General features: G+C 43.2%; 1 protein-coding gene across 1 annotated transcript; it reads left to right on the top strand.

Moving 5' to 3' along the window:
* The first annotated feature begins 448 nt into the window (after positions 1-448).
* On the top strand, positions 449-18,163 carry CPLX4 (complexin 4). Its single transcript, XM_075077455.1, has 3 exons — positions 449-709; positions 3,831-3,918; positions 17,481-18,163. Exons 1-3 carry the CDS (start codon positions 543-545, stop codon positions 17,706-17,708), a joined length of 483 nt encoding a protein of 160 aa, XP_074933556.1. The 5' UTR covers positions 449-542; the 3' UTR covers positions 17,709-18,163.
* Positions 18,164-18,842: the final 679 nt, after the last annotated feature.

The following is an 18,842-nucleotide window of genomic DNA, read 5'->3' on the forward strand; positions in this document are numbered from 1 at the left end:
GAAAAGGATTGTGGTTTTTTTGCTTAATGAAGAATTCCAGTTTTCAAATCTCATTTGATTGTGTAAATACAAAAGGGTTTTTCTGCTCAGTAGCCCAAATTTTATGATTTTACTATGGCCATTTAGTCAACCAGATTTTTAATTCAGACCTGTTGTGTTCCAGGGAATGTTTTCATTTCTGTGATAGTGAGAGCTTCAAGACCAAAGAAGTCAAAATGCTGTTGCACACTATAATTGATTTTTTTTTTGTGTGTGTGTACAATTACCTTAAGGTATTAATATAAAAAATAGGTAGCTGCATCTAACAATTTTTTTGGAGTAATCTGAACCATCTGCCTCTAGATATTAAGGAGTTCACTCTTTAATCCAGATTATGGCTGACAAACTGGTTTTGGCATTCATGTTTCACTAGCATTGTGCCCTTGAAGAGCTGATGTGGCTGTAGAAACTCTCTTGCTTACAGTTATTGGTTTTGAAAACATTTTTGTTTTGGTTTGGCTTTCTTGTAGTTGTTTTCCTATAGCTCCTTTTTCCTTGAGAAGATGGCCTTTCTAATGAAAAGTATGTTGAGCAACCAGGTAAAAAATTTGGGACTTGGAGGTGGAGGGGAAGAAAGCAAAGAAGAAAGCACTCCTTCTGATCCAGCAGCAGCTGCAGGAATGACCAGAGAGGAGTATGAGGAATATCAAAAGCAAGTGGTTGAGGAGAAGTGAGTACCTGTTCCCTTATTATCAATACGGGGATGATTCGTGGTAACTTTGTGCAGATCAAAATAACCCAAGAAAAAGCCAAACATTCATATCTCTTCCCTTTTTTTAAAGCAGAAGAATCTTTGCTAAAGAGACTTTCCAAAATAAAAGTTCACCAGCTGGAAATGATAAAATATTATGTTCCCCCTTTTCCCCGCCTCATCCTGCAACTGTCTCCTACACTTTCCTGCTATCTCCACACCTTGATATGCTGGATTCGCTCCTAGTTGATGTTACCTTATCTATCAAATTTTTCTGTAGGCAGAAAGCTGTTTGTAGTGCAAGAGTTAATTTTAAAATGTGTATGATTTGTTCTTCTAGAACTCCACGTACACTTTCAATACATAATCTTTTCTTTGTCCACATTTATTATGCTAGACATGGAAAAGTATTAGTGCTATGTTAAATGGATGATATTTATCTAGAGAAAAGTTTTAAGATGGTTATTTTTCATAGTTACATTTTCAGTTCTTTTTTCTAAAATTACTAAACAAAGCAGAACTTTTCGACTGATTAAATCTCAATTTTATTTTGTCTGTAATTATAATCTTTACCACTTGCTGCATTTAAATATCAAAACAGAAGTAAAATAAAGGTCTTTACATGTAGGAGTTCAAATCATGCATAATTATAAATAAAACAATTTACTTTTAAATCTCAAATGCATCTGTTCCTCTAATGGTCAATTACATAATGGTTGTGTAAATCCTTCATGTAAGATGATTATAGGTGAAAGGTTAATGACTGATGGAATTTGAGGTATCCAGGGCTGTATATAGCAGCAGCCATTTCTATCGTAAAACCTTGAATAGATATAGTTTGGTTTGGAATAAAATAACCATCTGTTTTGCTGTGCATTTTGTCAAGGGATATTTAGAAGGCAACCACCTGCTAGCAGGAAGATGCTTTACTGAGACTGAGAAGTAAAATGGGATTCCTGGGACAGAGAAAGTGCTTGTAAAAATAATTATTTCTATAATGTTTTCGAGTGTGGCGTGTGTCCATTACCTGATGAACTGTACTGAGGAATCGGTGCAGGAGTACTTCTGAAAGTACAGTTTGGAACTATAACAGGAACATCTGAAGTACTTTCAAACAAACAAAAATTATCTCAGGACAGGGCACACGGGTGTGGTTATGTAAATGTGTGTAAAAAATCTTTGTCCTGGAGAGAGCATCTGTCTCAGGGCTCTCTGGATTTTGCCGAGTTTTCAGCTGTACAAGAGTGGAGATCAGCAAGACGTTCCAACTTCTCTGGAGTCATACTCAGGCAGAGTTTGGCCTTTCATGCATGACCCTCCTGGCTTTGATTTCTCCTCAGGTTTTGGGTTTGGGTTTCTTTTTTTGTGATTAAACCACAAAAATGCAGAGATTGCTGTTTCTCAGGGAAATCTATAATAGGCAGGAACAAGCAGGTGGCTTGTGCTGGCAGTCTCCAGCACGGTCGCGTAGAATTTGCTTCCAGCCTCACAAGAGTTTAAGCGAAAGGGGACCACCAGTTTGTGCTGTACATCACAGGCTCTTGACTGTCGCACAAGTACTCATATACCTGTTTCCTCATCCTACAAAGCTTCATGTTCCACAGGACGTATTAGATCCTCCAGAACAAAGAGGTGTAAGATTAGGCCAGACACTAGGACTCAGGCAATGGTGGGAGATTGGCTGAGTGAGTTTTGCCAGATCTTCCCATGATGCCAGGACAAGTGAAAAGCTCAAATCTACCTGAGCAGAAAATCTCCTCCTGCCCCTCAGCCTCATAAGACACCTAAAGAGATGTGTACTAATGCTGCCTGCATTGCCCCGTGGGAACACATCCCAATACCGGCTCTGGCTGCTAACGGCACCTCCAGAGACGGAGTGGCCAACAGAAGAGGAAAGTTGAAAACGAGGGGGAAAACATGCCAGAAGGGCTCAAAAAAATCTCTTTCCAATCTTCCCATCAGTGACTGGCCGAAAGAAGTTTAAGACAGCTTCCAGTTAATATAAACCTCTTTTTTTCTTCTTCTTCCTTTTTTTTTTTTTTTTTTTTTTTTTTTTTTTTGAGAGAGAGAAAGAAGAAAAAACCCCAAAAACTCATTTGTGGAAGCAGGGGAAAAAATAATGTTTCATCTTGCAAGTAGCTTTTATGTGGCAAAATCCTATACTGGAACAAAATCAGTTCTGCCTGAGAATTTCCATGACAATGCTTCGGGGGGGAAAAAAAAGATTAAATGGGCGGGGGGCAGGGGGAAGTGAATGTTATCAAGTGTTACCAAAAATCTTTGAGGAGACACATTTTGCAAATAAATACATAAGTAATCTAAACAAAAATTGTGCTGAACAATTCTTAAATCTAATGAAAGCATTTTTTATTAGGAGGACTAAGTGCTTTTTCACACAGGGAAGCTGTGGAATTCATAGCAGTAGGATGTTCTGAAACAATAAATGGATGCAGGAAAAATCATAGGTAACAGAGGCCATCCAGGGATATTAAAAGTAGTGATGTAGAGCCAATTTCCAGCTCCAGTGCCCTACGCCACTGATTTTTGGAAGGTGGGCAGTTTTGATACAGGATGCTTATCCTCTTAAATTCTTTCTCTAAGTGTCCGCTACTGTTGGAGATGGGACTCTAGGATAGGTAAACCTTTGGTCTGACGCAGAAGGACCGTTCTGCTCTTGTGTGTGTGTTGTACTATGAGCATGTCAAGCCTGTAGAACAGGAGCATTGGCCAGCAGCCGTCCCTCTCGAAGTGCCCCAGTGGAATAAGCAAGGAACAAGTGTAACTTCTTCTTACTGGAATTGTACATTGTTATAGTGAGTAATAACAGCTACTACAGGTACAAACTTCAGACAAATAGTATTGGCTTATCCTTCATTCTTCACAAGACTCAAGGGAACTGTTCTGAGAACAAGCTTGGAATAAAGGAAGTCTGGCCCCTTGGCATCATTTTGTTGATATCACTGCTTTTGGACAAGTTACGTAACTTTGGGAATAACTCCTGTGTGTAGCTTTTTGCAGCCGAGCAACTGGTTCAGTGTAAAAGACCTTATTTTACTAGTGTCATGAATGTCATGAATAAACATTTTTTTCTGATTTCTAGGATGGAAAGAGATGCGGCATTTGCACAGAAAAAAGCAGAGCGAGCCTGTCTGAGGGTTCATCTGAGAGAAAAGTACAGACTCCCTAAGGTAAGCCTGTAGTTCATGATCTCATCTAGTTCAGTGGCCAATTTTAAAACAAAATGACAACCAACACAGAGTTCTGAAAATGCCAAGTTGCCTTAATCAGTGGGATCCACACTGCAGCTCAGTTCAGAAATGGAGGAGGCTGGAGCCATGATTTTCCCTAGTGACCGCTTCTTTTAGACCCTTTTTTTTCTCTGCTCAGTAGAGTATTCTAACAGAAAGATTCTTGTAATCGCTGTCTATACTGTCAGGTGTGAAACAGGTGACTAGGCAAGTTGAGTGTCCAGTCTGATTTTGTCTTTCAGTTAGTATGTGTTCTCAGCAACATGCAACAGTTTAAAAAAAAAGCTATAAGCAAAGTCCCTGAAAACTCCTCTACTCCTCTACATTTGAGTTCTGCTAAACTTCTGAGGGTTCATTTTTACTGCCTTCTTCCAAGAAGTGCAAGCAAACTGTCCACTCTGACACTGTTTGTCAAATACTCCCAGGAAAAACATAATATAGACAACAGAAGCTTCAAGCAACAGATAAATGTGGAGGTTTGTTAAAAGCAGGCAGCAGCTCCAATCGCTTCTGGATCATGACAGAAAGCACAGTTAGCATTTAGGTTGATAGTATTTTCCTGAAATAAAAACACGTGGATACAAACAAGGATAGTTCTCTACTGTACTTCAAGTGTTTTCTTGGTTTAGAGGGAAGACTTGCTCACTTGTTTATTTTCTGATTGTTTTCCATGTTTTCAGGGATTTAGCTGCAGAACTCTTGTTTATAAAAGGTTTATCAAAGTACAGGCTTTAGCACTTAGCCTATACTAAACATCCACAGATCTTTCCTATTTAAAAAAAAAAGTTATTTTTAATATGCTGGGGAAGGTTTCCTGTTGGAGGATGGTGATGCTTCTATAATGAAAAAAGCTGGTATCTCTTCTAGGACTATGGGCCGGAATTGAAGTGAGCTAAGGGAGCAAGAGCCAGAGAAGGATTCTGGTGAGGAATCAGGGAAGATTAGCCCATAGCAGAAACGTTAAGTGAATTCTTTGCATTCATTTTCACTGCAGGATCACTATGAAGGTCCCTAGCTAGGTTTCCCTATGACAGTCTCTTATATGGGGGTGAATCAGGGGAATTTTCTCAGCTCAGTGCTGTCAGAGGAGGTTGTTAAACAGTGTACAGTACACCAAGGCCAGAGGGTATTTACCCAAGAATTCTAAAGGGTTTTGAATTATGAATTGCCTAACTTCCTGAGGCACGTAGTCTGTCGTTCAACCTCAAAAGATCGAAGATGTTATGACATTTTCCAAAAAAGTCTTCAAGGGATACAGGGAACAACAAATGAGTGACTGACTTCTGTAAGGGAAAGGAAGGAGAACTATTAAAGACAGCTAGCAGGTATATGGGCAAAAACTCTGTGGTGGGAAGAAGAGAAATAAGACTTTTGTACCAGACAGCCCAGCCTTTCAAATCTATAAGCATGCTCTGAAGGGATGACTAATCATATGGGTGAAAATTACTAGTTTGGTTTTTTTAAAAAAAAAAAAGTTGGACAGATTCCTTCCCCAAAAACTCTTTAAAGACAACAGACTGTGATAGGGTGTGACAGAAGGTCCATGAAGTATTGAATATTATTTTACATTCATTTTGAAGAATTGACTGAAGACTTTTTGTGCAAGTTAGTTTGGGGCCTTTACTACTGTGCATTTAGGGGCTCCCTAAAATTTGAGATTCTGCTCTGGGCCATGGAGTTGAAAGGCTTTGTGTTTGTCTGTGACTTTCTGGCACTTGGTTGTGGCGTGTGGGTGTGGCCCACTTGCACTTTTCAGTTTTGTCCAGAGTGCGTTGCACTTTTTGCTCCAGCACAAAGTAAACTGGGTCTCTGTGCTTGGAAAAGTTGTTATTTTGTTATTTTGTAAGCTTCTTCCATGAGCAGGAGACAGGTAATATAGGACAGAGTAGTCCCTGTAGGGGTTTGGATCATGCATCTGCTCTGAACTACTACTACTTGAAGATGTTAGCGTTTTTGAAGATTTAATTTATATCCCACAAGGAAGCATTTGGTGGTCCTTAGCATTTTGAGAGCTTGTTTATATTACTAGTACTCACCTGCCAGCTCTCCATCTTTACCGCTTATTTCCTGATCAGTACTTTCCAGTGCATTTCTGATTAATTAAAATGGAGGAAGGTAAAGAATCCATCCTGTCTAAATTTAGCTGGTAAATACTGACATTCTTAACTCAAGCAGGTCATTTAGGGACTCTGTCATCAATGAAAAGAGACCAGCGCTCCTAGCTTCATCTATCCAAACTTTAAAATAAGTGTTTAAGGTAGAGTTGGGTCATTTTCCAGTGGCACGTGCCTCTTGCAGAGGGAGGCCAGGTTGCTATCTTAGATCAGACAGCTGAAGTCAGGTGAGATCTATTCCACCCCTAAGAGCCTGGTTCTTCCAATGTTGTAGCTGGAATTAACAAACAACCCGATCTTTGATTCTGTGCTCACAAACCTGAGCTTGAATCTGAACTTAGTGTGGCCGTGGAGGGCACTGGATGTCTGGACAGGGTCCCTGGTCATTGCCAGCTTGATGCCCTCAACTGGAGAAATGTAGGAAAGATGTGTAGGAAGCTGCTGGTGAGGAGCAAAGGAACAGGAGAGATCAGAGTGTGATCTCAGTCTTACTGACGGCAGAGTGAACAGATGGGCATTTTGGTGGGCCTTGCAACTTTTGACTTGGTTCACCAGGCACTGTAGAGGCCTACACCAGTGAAATAAATGCACCAGAAGGCACTAAAGTTTCCAGGAGAGCAAGAAATGGCAGGTTGGAGGGTTGTCTTTGCTAGAGTCAATACTGTCTTAAGGAGAGTTATACATAGTTCCAGAGACTGTGTAATCACAGAATCACAGGCTGGTGGGGGGTGGGAAGGGACCTCTGGAGATCACCGTATCCAGCCCTCTGCTGGAGCAGGCACCCCCAGAGCAGGGGCACAGGGCCGCGTCCAGGCAGGGTGTGACTGTCTCCAGGGAAGGGACCCCACAGCCTCTCTGGGCAGCCTGTGCCCCAGCTCTGGCACCCGCACAGCAAAGGGGTTTTTCCTCATGTTTAGGTGGAAACTTCCCGTGTTCCAGCTTGTGCCCATCGCCCCGTGGCCTGTTGTTGGGCACCACTGAAAAGAGTCCAGCCCCGTCATGCTGACACCTACCCTTCAGATATTTATAAGCATTGATGAGATGCCCCCTCAGTCTTCTCTTGTCTAGGCTGAACAAACCCAGGTCTCTCAGCCTTTCCTCTTAAGAGAGGTGCTCTGGTCCCCTGATCATTGTCGTAGCTCTCCACTGGACTCTCTCCGGCAGTTCCCTATCCTTGAACTGGGGGGCCCAGAACTGGACACAGCCCTGCAGGTGTGGCCTCACTGGGGCAGAGCAGAGGGGGAGGAGAACCTCCCTCGTCCTGCTGCCCACACTCCTTTCCATGCCCCCCAGGACACCGTTGGCCTCCTTGGCCCCAAGGGCCCGGTGCTGGCTCAGGGTCACCTCGCTGCCCCCCAGCACCCCCAGGGCCTCTCAGCAGAGCTGCTCCCCAGCAGGTCCCCCCCAGCCTGTGCTGGTGTGGGGGGCTGTTCCTCCCCAGGGGCAGGACCTTGCACTTGCTCTTGTTGAATTCCTGAGGTTCCCCTGGGCCCAGCTCTCCAGCCTGTCCAGGTCTCACTGGATGGCAGCACAGCCTTCTGGTGTATTAGCCACTCCACCAACAAAACCAAACCCATAACCAAACCTGACTACAACTATTATTTTAAAATAGTTGGAGCTTTTTGATGTTGTCAAAATTTTGATGTGGTAAGCTATCACACTGCTGTTTTTCTACAGAAACGGGCTTTTGTGTAAAATTTCTGTCAAACCTAACTAGCAATATTAGACCTCCTCACACAAATGATTTGTTCTTGAAATTTTGAACTGAATGGGAAGGATTTAACTTGGCCAAAGATATTAAAGGTACCAGAGATATTTTGCATCCTTTCTTACCCTTGTTCTGGAAGGAATTTGAGAAAATTGGTGGAAGTGTTGGTCAAGATTTCTTAGCAATTTGGTTTCTGTGGCTTTGTTTGCTGTCCAAACTTACCTCATTAAAGTCTGTCTGTGTTTCACTGAAACTTAAGTCAATGGCATTCAGTTCAAAAGTATTCCCTTCACATTAAGATGATCTACCCTGTTTTCTTCTACCTAATTTGCATTTTAGATGAACCAAAAGATATTATGCCGGTTGACATGTGGTTTTGAGACTGGGATCGGGGGCCCAATGCAACTCTTGAACTGAAGCAGAAATCCTAGGTTGCCTTAAGATCAATGAAAGTTTCACTATGAAAATTGCTTCCATCATGTTCACTAACAAGAGAGACCCGGAGGACTGTTTAAGCAGTGTGATGGCATTGCTCAAATTTATCAAGCCTTGGCCTGAAAATGACATTTAACAGGTTTCCTGTCTTAGCTCTCTGGAGTCTCACCCACAGATACCAAATTCAAGAGTCCACCAATAAAATGGGTTTTCCCAGCAGATTATTTAAACTCATTGCATATCCCCACTATCTTCAAGGACTGATCTTTGACTTCATAGCCACCTCTACACACATTATCTCTGCTACCTTCTCCCACAGTGATAAACCTTTTCAGATAGCTACTCCAGTTATCACTTTTCATTCTCCTCAAAGTAAATTAATGAAGAGGGTGTTCATTCAATCACTTCTGTCTACATCCAGATCTGTGGGGACACTTAGGTTGTTTGGCTGCCTGTGACCAGTGGCCTTAATGGTTCCACTTGTTCCCTTTCCTGTCAGGGGCTTATGGTGGTGCTTCTGGCCCGAGGTTAGTACATTCCCTCCAGCTTGACAGAAGCAACCAGATGTGAAAGGTTCCTTGTGGAGGATGCATTTTAAGAAGGTCTACCATTTGCCAATGGAGGGGGTTCTTGTACACTTACCTCAGTGCTCTGTAAATCTAGTGCTAAATCTAAACTCCTAAATGAGTCAATGCTGGGGCATGCTCTCTAGTGCTGGAGTGCCATCACCCCTATCACTAAACTACTTGACAGTCCCTAACAAGGTTTTTGGTCTGAGCCTACTAGCCCCTTAGATTCCATTAGCTGGCATGACTTGGGAGCAAAAGCAAATATGACTGAGTAATTTTAAAACCTACCTTAGAACCTGCAAGCCATAGAATTGAACATTTATGCATTTTCTGTGGCAAGCACAACTAACACTAAAACATCTGCAACATCTGTTTAAAGAATTTCCCACTGAAACATCAGCAATGCAAGAAGGAAAGGACCCAGCAGCCAAGCAATTAAAAATTAACAAAGTCACCTAGGCTCAGAAAGCGATTACATAAGGTAAACACAAACTGTAAATCATGTATTTTTTCCTGCAGTTTTAGTTTGCTGTTTCTAACTCTGAGCCGCCAAAGGCCCTCTAGTGCCAAGTTCATGAAACTGCACCACTCTTCGAACAATCATTTGCTTGAACCCTAAAGTCAAATTATAATTTGGATGAAAAGTGAATCAACCTTGTGAGTTAGATAAAATTATACCATCTGTATTTAACCAGTCTGGCAGGCCTCATTCCCAATCAGGGATGAAAAATGTATTTTTCTCTAACTTCAAAAACATGTTTTTTGTAACTAAAACCTTGCTAACTAACTTTCCAAGAGAGAGAGGCGCTGTCTTCAAAAAAGTACGGCAGAGTGTTTTGAGACGGGTACTCTGCGGGGAAAAAGCAAGGGAAAATATGATGCGGAGAAACCTCAGTTAAGCTACCTCTAGTTGCCTTTCAAATGTGCTGGTGTTGAACAAAACTTTTGTAAGCAAATTTGAAGTGAATACAGTTCTATATAACAACTAATTTCAGAGCAACAAACGCTCTGTAAGGACATTTGACTTTTAAAACTATCTGAAGGCATAGTTTGTCATCTTCAAAACTGAAGGCATATTGTTACACCTATAGCTTCTCATTCAAATGACCCCTTTAAATGGAAGTATTATTAGCCCGTGAGTCTTTCACAGATGGTTATTAAGGTCACACACTTACCTGTACTTGAACTTTGATCTCTTTTTCACTCCTTTAGAGGTGTTGCTGTTACGGGTGCAGGTCCCTCCATAGAAATGCATGTGTCTGCACCATGTAGTCTAACGTTTCCAGGCATTACCAAACTTGCTTAACTCCTACAAACTGCACAGATCATCTGCAATGCATCCTGCTCATCTGTGATGAATCAAAGGTGCTGAGCTCTTTCAGCTCAACAGTGCAGTCCTCAGTGAAGCAGACAGATCATGTGTATTGCCTGCGCGCGCATGAGGCCCGCACCATCACAGGGCCTGGTGTAAGCACAGGATCCACTCCATGTGTGCAAGGGTGATATTTGTTCCTGCAGTAGATATGTTAGGGAAGTGTTGGCACTCACAGCGATAGCCTGGCGTCGCAGAAGATTCCCTCAAGGCAGAATATCCATCTGGAAGAGAAAGGGATTTGCCTGGAGAAACACAATATATGTTAGCTCTGTGCATGACCAGTGTCGTATATAGGAGTAGAAGGAGCAAGGGCAGGTTATCCACTATGCTCGTCTGTATTCATCAGTTGCAATGTACCATTTGTTCTGGTCCATGGGTGCTCAGTGCAGTGACAAGAAAGAGGAAGACGTATCCTGAGGGCGGGTTTAATTACAGAAAGATTAATTATGCAACAAAAATGAAGTGCAAGATTTTAAGTGGTTGATTGGATTGTAGGCCTAAATCTCTAAACACCAGCATTTTAATTAGCAGCTGAGTAGTAAAATATCATTAGGCTTTGTCTTCCTTTCCGAGGCATATGCTGAGCCAGCTACTGAAGAGCATTTCCCATTGGTCTCACCACACTCTGTGATGCCCCAGCTTTAAACCCAAGAAGGGCTCGTTTCAACAGCTTTAAGATGCTTGTGTGTCCAGTTCTCAAGTATAAGTCAGTGGAGCTGGATGCCTCTCTGTGATGTTGAAAGTCTCCCATCCACAGCGCTTTCTCCAGTTCTGAGGTGGTGTTCAGGTCTCCACAGTCACCCTTGACTGACCTCCAAAAAGAGCACTGCTACCTCATGGCGCCCAAGAGCATGCAGTGGTAATCTGCACCATCTCCAGCAGGATCATGGCTTTGGTATACACTAAGTGGTCTTTGGGGCCAAGTTTCAGTAATAACAGCAGAAGACTTGCCTCCATGGTACAACAGAAGTTCTAAGCCAACAAAGAAGATACTAAGCTTATACTTAGCATTGCAGTTGCAAGTAAATTTTGCAGGATATTCTTTTCTGCATTTGTGTCTAGCTATATAGTTGAAGGTCTGCTTTCTCTTCATCAGCCCTTATGAAAACATATGTTACATCAGGAAGAAGATGAAATTATTTTGTGCATGCTGTATGTCCCTGAAAAAAAATTGAACACTATGATACAACATTACGGCAGCAAAATGCTCTCAGACCCTGTGATAATGCATTAATTATTTTGAAAAATGACAGTAATTTCAGGCAGTCTAGTATGGGATAGAAACACTGAATATTACCAGTATCAATCACTAGCACACATTGTAAATGAAAGCATGAAATTCAGGACTAAGCAGGGCTCCCTTTTCAGTGGAAAATCTAAAAATCCATGCTGTCTGGACCAGATTTATAAGAGAGAGCAGTCCCTTAATGAACCTAATCCTATTAACAGAATTGTCAACTTAGGTTTGTTGTCAGAAAGGTGATTTTAGCCTTAAGATATTTGATCTATGGGCAACTTTTTAATCTTCGGAGATTTCAATGCATCACCTCCATACAAAACATTTTTTTTTTAATTAGATAAATACATAAAATAAATATTTTAATTTAAAAAAACCACACCAAACTCTCTTATTCACGTACTTTTTCTAGAACTGGGATCCACTAATCAATTTACTTCTGCAAGGTCTAAACACAGGGGCTTGAGGTGATGGTGCCTCTGATGCAGGAGAGGAACATCTGACCGCAGGCCCATCCAACCTGTCCAAAGACACCTGCAGCACGGCAACCTCTCCCCATGGGCCCCACCACCCCTTTCTTATCAATGATCTGCACATACACCTGCCACGTCAACTCAAATGCCACTCCTCTGTCGGAGTAGTGTCACATCAGTGCCATCTTTCTGTCCAAGTGTTGGGTGTTGTGTTGTGATATAGGCATTTCTGACACCTCAGGAAGGGACTATGTCACCTGTTCCAAGCAGGTGGAACCCTCCCCTGAGTCAAAGCACTTCTGTAGGCACTGCTCTGCAAGATTCTCAGTTACTGAACAGCAGGATGTTTTTCCTTCACTGATATTTAGAGGGAAAGAGTATTCAGATACAATCAGGTGTCCTTTTGATAACCAGTGCTTCTAAATACATTAAAAAGGAAAGCTTCTCACCATGAAAGGGACGTGTAGTCCTGTAACCTCAAACAGCTCTTGCTCTATTGTGCTGTGATGGGAATATTATTAAGACTTCATTTAATGAATAGCACCATTCCAGAATTAAAGGGTGTTTTACTTGTATGCAGACGTTACAGAAGCTCTAGCTGTGCCGTGGGGGATGCGTATTGACCAAGCAGAGATACTTGTCTTAGGAGAGGCTCTTCAGTGCATACAGGCTTTAGATGAGTATCTGAAAACAATTATTTTCTAAGCTTGAAGAATTCTTTTTCTGATCTAAATGTTTTCTTAATAGGCCAGAGTGGAACAGCTGTGGATCCACTGTGGAAAAAGGGAGTCACTATATGGATGTCAGGAGGCAGTGGGATCAGGATTGCTCCCTGAGAAGGTCCAGGCCAGGAGAATGGGGGACCCCAGCACAAGCAGTGCCCTCACCCACAGGGACAGTCCAGCAGGCTCTGAACGCAGCAGGCAGAACTGGGGCTGGCAGCAGTGTCCAGCGACAGCCCGGTGATTGTCAGGGAAGGAAAGCATGGTCCATCCTGGAAAACCAGTCAACAAGCCAGGCTCAGCAGGGGACCACCTCAGCACAGGTACAGCTGTGATGTAGCTTAGGGCAGGACTGGGGGCCTGACCTGAGTTGAAATGGGGTTTCTGGGCCCCAGGGATAAGGGGGTTCTCACTGAAGCCAGTTTGGGCAATGACATGGTGGTGCCTACAAGGCCCTGACATCTAGGGTGTCAAGCAGCCTCTGCACACCTTCCCTGCACTCCAAACTATGATCCCCGTGTAGGGATAGCACAAGAGGGTGTTTGTGGGGGAGAAGGCTGGTGGTTCCAACCTGTGGCTCCTCGTACCTACTTGTGAGGTACCTGCAGCCCTTGGATGGTATAGGTCAGTATGGGATGCTGTATTGCTTACTAAAAATCCTGCTTGCAGATGAAGGCAAGATGAACTCTGATTTCGTATGTAACTGGTGCATTATAGGTGATGAATCACAGGATCGGGACTGGATTCACTTACCTAAGGACCTCTGTGCATAGCATAGGTAAATTTTATGACAGGATAAGTTAGACATAAGCAAAGCAGTACATCATGCGGTGATGCTGGAAGATAGTTTGGCTCCCCTGTGGATTAGTCTGTGGGCTTTGATATCCTTTGTTTACAATCAGACTTCATATAAACAGATGTTTCGACTGTCTGTTTTCTGCATACACCCATGTATCAGGTATGTATAGAGGACTCCGTATTATATCGCACCTGTAACAAAATGGATCTGAGTCTGACTACATCAGATGCATAATCAGGGCCAAAGAATATTACCAGGTACTGGGACTCTATCGCCTATGCTGTTGAATTGTCAGAATAGTGTCTGACCAGTTTTGGCCTGGGCACTCTACCAAGCAGTTCCCAGTGCCAATCTGGGGCTTAGGACAGGCATTCCCAATAGGCAGTTAGATGGGACCACCCTGTTTGGTAGGGTGAGACAGTCCAATAGCATCATGGTGGGTTGTTCCAGGCCATCTGGCCTTGGAGCAAGAGACTGGTGCCAGGCATATTTAATTTACTAGAACAGATGTTGCTTCTGTGTTCTCAGAGATCCTAAAAGGGTGGCTGAACACCTGCAGAGACCTGGAGGCTATGGCAATTAAAGTAATCAGGAGGGAAGTAATTCAGTCAAATGCAGGTTTGCCAGGGTCCAGAGGGGGGCTTTCTGTATGGGTTGTTTAGACCCCATGGCCCCAGCTGTCCTGTCCATGAGGTCTGTCTGTTTTGGGTACCCTCTGTAGTCCAAGGTGAGTGTATTCTGATGCAGGACAGTGCCTCTATCACTGTCAGAGCCATGTCTAGCCTTGGACAAGTAACAGTCCCCACATGTGTGCATGCTGGGACAGTAGAGATCTGTACACCTTGCTTGCACTCTGATTGCAAGATGCTGTCGGAAACTAACAGACACAATGCTTTTCCAGCAACACATTTCTGATCCTGACTTTCAGGAGTGAGTACTTGGAGCGGCAGGCTCACTGTATTATTTGGATAGTTGCAGCATCAGCCTGACTTTAAGAACATCCTGTGGGAAAATCTGGTCTCGCCTTGGGAGAAAACAAGCTTTAACTTATTTCCACCAGACTTAAAAAAAACCAAAACCCACAAATAAAAACAAACAAACCAACGCAACAGGTAAAATCAGAAATTTAATGCTACATTTCCATTTCAATTCAAAGTAACAGAACCAAGTCTGTCTAATTTTAGAAGAAAGAGAAAAGGCTATATATATACGTGCGTCTTGTCTTGCTGTTGAGTGACCCTACCCTGTTGAAGCCCATACTAGGTCTACTCAAGGACAGGCTAAATGCCAAGTGGGTAGAGGCAGATGACTTGGGCAGAATTGTACTGCTTTAGTCTACATCTGAATATGTTATTCGGTCAGGGAACACTTTGAACCCCCATATTGTGTTGTGCAGCACATCTCAGACTTCAGTAGGACAGGGGACTTTGGTGCAAAAATGTGCCAAACAATCATTCACACCACCAAAGCGGCCTTTGTGTGCGCTGTATGGGCATCTCTGCACATAAGATACAGTAGTGTGCAGTGATGATGTCTTAAATTATAAATAGTTCTAAAGAAAAGAATATGTGTGATTGTCTGCTTAGGGAGGCTTTTTCAGTAATTAACCCAGTATCTTTCTTATCATCCTCTGCTGCTGCCTGGGAGAATTTCAAAAGGGCTAACTCCTCTGATAGCCAGCCCTTGCTGATTAAAAGCTTACCACATTTTTTTCCTGCTACACAATCAATAAAGAATACTTCTGCCAATTGGGATATTGTTTCTAGCTCCCAAAGATCTGCTAGTAACAACCCTTACCCAAAGGGGTCAAGAGACATCCTCACCCATTTTAGCCACATAGTAGTAATGATCATTATACACCTCCCCATATTTTCATGAGAGATATGAGGAAAAATGAGGTTAATGGGAACTACAGTTCTTGCAAACATAAAGCTGTGCAAATGTATGTAACAGTAAATAGTGGCTATGCAGGCAAGTATCCCAGCCTGCCTGTCCTTGCAAAGGCCTGAAACTACACAGACATTTCTCATATATGTCCTTCCATTCATTCTTGCATTCATTCATTCATGCAAACCCAAGACCCCTCTCACTCTTAAAAACACTTCCTGCTGACAGCATTGCTGCTTATTCATATCAGGCCTTTGCTGCTGTCATGCTTCATTTTGGAGTTGTAATGAGGCGTTAATGCTTATCTTTGATGTGTGAACTGTGTCAAAATATCCTGTTCTCCTGAGCTCTGGATCCATCAGCATCCACCACAGAATGTGAACAAAATGGCCATTGTTTGAAAAATCGACATAGCCCCACTGATAGAGCATTTCAGCAGGCAGGCAGGAAGCAAGTGTGTGTAGTGCTTATTGCATCTCAGCCCTTTCAATTGCTTAACCAGTGCCTTCCCCTGTCTCCTTTTGCTTTCTCAGACTCACACCCAACCTCCACCCTCTCTTTTGTTGTCTCCTATTACCCCACTTACCACCACTGCAACACTGCTCTGATTACGTGCCAGGCAGCCCCAGCTCTTCATCACAACTCAGAGATGCCAACCAAAGACCTAGGTATAGTTTAGGCACGGTTTGGAGAGGATGGAGACCTTTTTTCCAGTAATTCTTTCCTAAGTTTAATGCATCTTTCTTCAGGAAGGCTTCAGTTTAGTGCCAATACCTAATAATACCCACCACCAAACAAATAGGGGAAACATAGCCACACAGTTTTTCCAAAGCTATTGCTTTATCGACCAAATCACAGACCAGATGACAGCCTAGGCAGTATATTGCAGCATGTCTTTGGTGGATACAAATAACTTGTGGTCGGTTTTGTGTGGTACCAGCGTGTTACCACAGTTAACAAATACTGCACAGATTTCTAAAATGGCAAGTGACACTGAGGGCTTCAGTTTTCACAGAATCACAGAATCCCAGGTTGGAAGGGACCTCAGGGATCATCTAGTCCAACCTTTCTGGGAAGAGCACAGCCTAGACAAGATGGCCCAGCGCCCTGTCCAGACGACTCTTAAAGGTGTCCAACGTGGCCGAGTCAACCACGTCCCTGGGGAGATTATTCCAACGGTTGACTGTCCTCAATGGGAAAAATTTTCCTCTGGTGTCCAATTGGAATCTCCCCAAGAGCAACTTGTGTCCATTCCCCCTTGTCCTCTCCACGGGACTCCATGTAAAAAGAGAGTCTCCGTCTTCTTTGTAGCTGCCCCTTAAGTACTGGTACATGGTGATGAGAGCCCCTCTGAGCCTCCTTTTCTCAAGGCTGAACAAACCCAGTTCTCCCAGCCTACCCTCGTATGGCAGCTTCCCAGTCCTCTGATCATCTTGGTGGCCCCTCTCTTGGACGCCTTCCACCCTGTCCACATCCTTTTTGTGTAGCGGGGACCAGAACTGCACACAGCACTCCAGGTGTGGCCTGACCAGCGCTGAGTAGAGCAGGATGATGACTTCTTTATCTCTGCTGGCGATGCCCTTTTTGATGCAACGCAGCATCCTGTCGGCCTTCTTGGCCACAGCAGCACACTGTTCGCTCATGTTGAGCTTTCTGTCCACCAGGACCCCCAGGTCCCTTTCCACAAAGCTGATCTCCAGCCAGGAGGATCCCAGTCTGTGCTGCACTCCCGGATTATGTTTTCCCAGGTGCATGACCTTACACTTCTCCTTGTTGAACTTCATAAGGTTCTCGCTGGCCCACTCTTCCAGCCTATCCAGATCTCCCCGCAGAGCAGGTCTCCCTTTCCCTTCTCGAGTGTCTACTTCCCCACTCAGCTTGGTGTCGTCAGCAAAATTCATGAGGCTACAGTTGATGCCGTTATCCAGATCACTTATAAAGACACTACTGAAACCCTTCAAAGAAATGCAGTTGACATTGTCTGAAAAATCTTAGCACTTGTACGGGGGCTGATTGAGCCCCTGAATTCACAAGTTGCATCTATGAACTTTGACTGAAAAGTCTGTGCATACGTTTTTGTTCTCCCCAAAACAAGCAAACACACAAAGACAGACTCATCGGTAGACCCTGGGATAGCAGAAATACTCTCATGTACTGTTTTTATTTTCTGCTTTTTGTATCAGAGTGAATTGGATGAGAATCAAATACAGATGGCTGGAGACGATGTGGGTTTGCCAGAAGACCTTCAGAAGATGGTGGCAGAAGATCAGGTGGAGGAAGAGGACAAGGACTCTATCCTGGGACAGCTGCAGAACATCCAGAATATGGACATGGATGCAATCAAAGAGAAGGCACAAGCCACCTTCACCGAAATGAAACAGGCTGCTGAGCAGAAATGTTCTGTGATGTAGAAGAGACACCACTATGGAAGGGTTGTGAATTCAGCCTTGTCTCACAAGGGGCTGCAGAGCGAGGGCAGGCAGAGGAATGCGCTTAGGGCTATAGCATTAAACGTAAATATAGAAAAGCGAGAGAGAGAGAGAGAGAGACTTGAAAATCCCAAGGAGGGGGTCAAAATTTACGTGCTGTGACAGTTTAGTGCAAAGTTAGAACTGATCCTCATTTTTTTAACATAACATTTTTCCCCATGGAAGAAAATGGCTTTAAAATAGCTAATATTGGGGAAGAAATGTGCCTTTTCCAATTTTTTTTCAAGGTGAGCAAAATGCTATTAAATATGTATTTTTTACTGAAATCGTGCTTCTGATGCAGAACATATAGGTAACCACCCATTTAATAGTGCTTTCAGAAATAAATACATATATTTCTAATAAAAACATGTCTGTTTCAAACATTTTGAAACAAACACAGTATTTAAATGTTGACATTTTCTGCAAAAATTTTTAAAAAAATGTTTTTGACCACCTCTGTACTACATATAGCAGAAGGCAAAAAGTGAAGCATATAACTCTACAGCTTGGGACAAAAATGTCATCATATATAACTGAGAGCTTGTAGGAAATCACGGCTTGGTAGCTATCAGTGAACCATGGTCAGGGAGCAACATAGACCACTCCAAGCTGCTTTAATTTCATGGCCTCTTCGTCTTCAAATGCAGTTCAGATGTCAAGTGACAGCACTGGCCCTCCTCTTGGCTGCTATGTGTGCCAAATTCTGGGGCTTGGGGTACTAGCAAATAACTTGTATAGGCTAAAATGAGCTCATCACATTTATTCTAGGAGTTAACTCTACAGGAGGCTAAGCCTTGTGTCTGGCCCACCTGGAAGATTATGCTGGGGTAGGGCACCTAAACCCTGAGAAAAAGCATGGCTTTCACTAAGTGCTAAGTCTGACTGTGTCTGTGGGGGACACAGGCTCCAGTTCAATGGGTTTAGATTCAGGGCCAAGCAAGCTTTTCCTTTGCTGTTCAGAGGTTTTTTTTTTTCTGAGGAAAACCTAAATAGGTCCTGGTGTGATTGCTTCCCACTCCTCAACAAGCAAAGCTGATGCTAGTTAACAGTTTGAGGAGTGCGGCCCCATACAGG

The sequence above is a fragment of the Phalacrocorax aristotelis genome, chromosome W (genome assembly GCF_949628215.1).
Source record: "Phalacrocorax aristotelis chromosome W, bGulAri2.1, whole genome shotgun sequence".
NCBI classification, from domain to species: domain Eukaryota; kingdom Metazoa; phylum Chordata; class Aves; order Suliformes; family Phalacrocoracidae; genus Phalacrocorax; species Phalacrocorax aristotelis.

What these genes read in the sequence shown, in the direction of transcription:
- CPLX4 (XM_075077455.1), top strand. Translation starts at nt 543, where the DNA reads ATGGCCTTTCTAATGAAAAGTATGTTGAGCAACCAGGTAAAAAATTTG. An exon ending in AAGCAAGTGGTTGAGGAGAA is followed by an intron (nt 710 to 3,830) that starts GTGAGTACCTGT and finishes TCTGATTTCTAG; the next exon opens with GATGGAAAGAGATGCGGCAT. An exon ending in AAAAGTACAGACTCCCTAAG is followed by an intron (nt 3,919 to 17,480) that starts GTAAGCCTGTAG and finishes TTTTTGTATCAG; the next exon opens with AGTGAATTGGATGAGAATCA.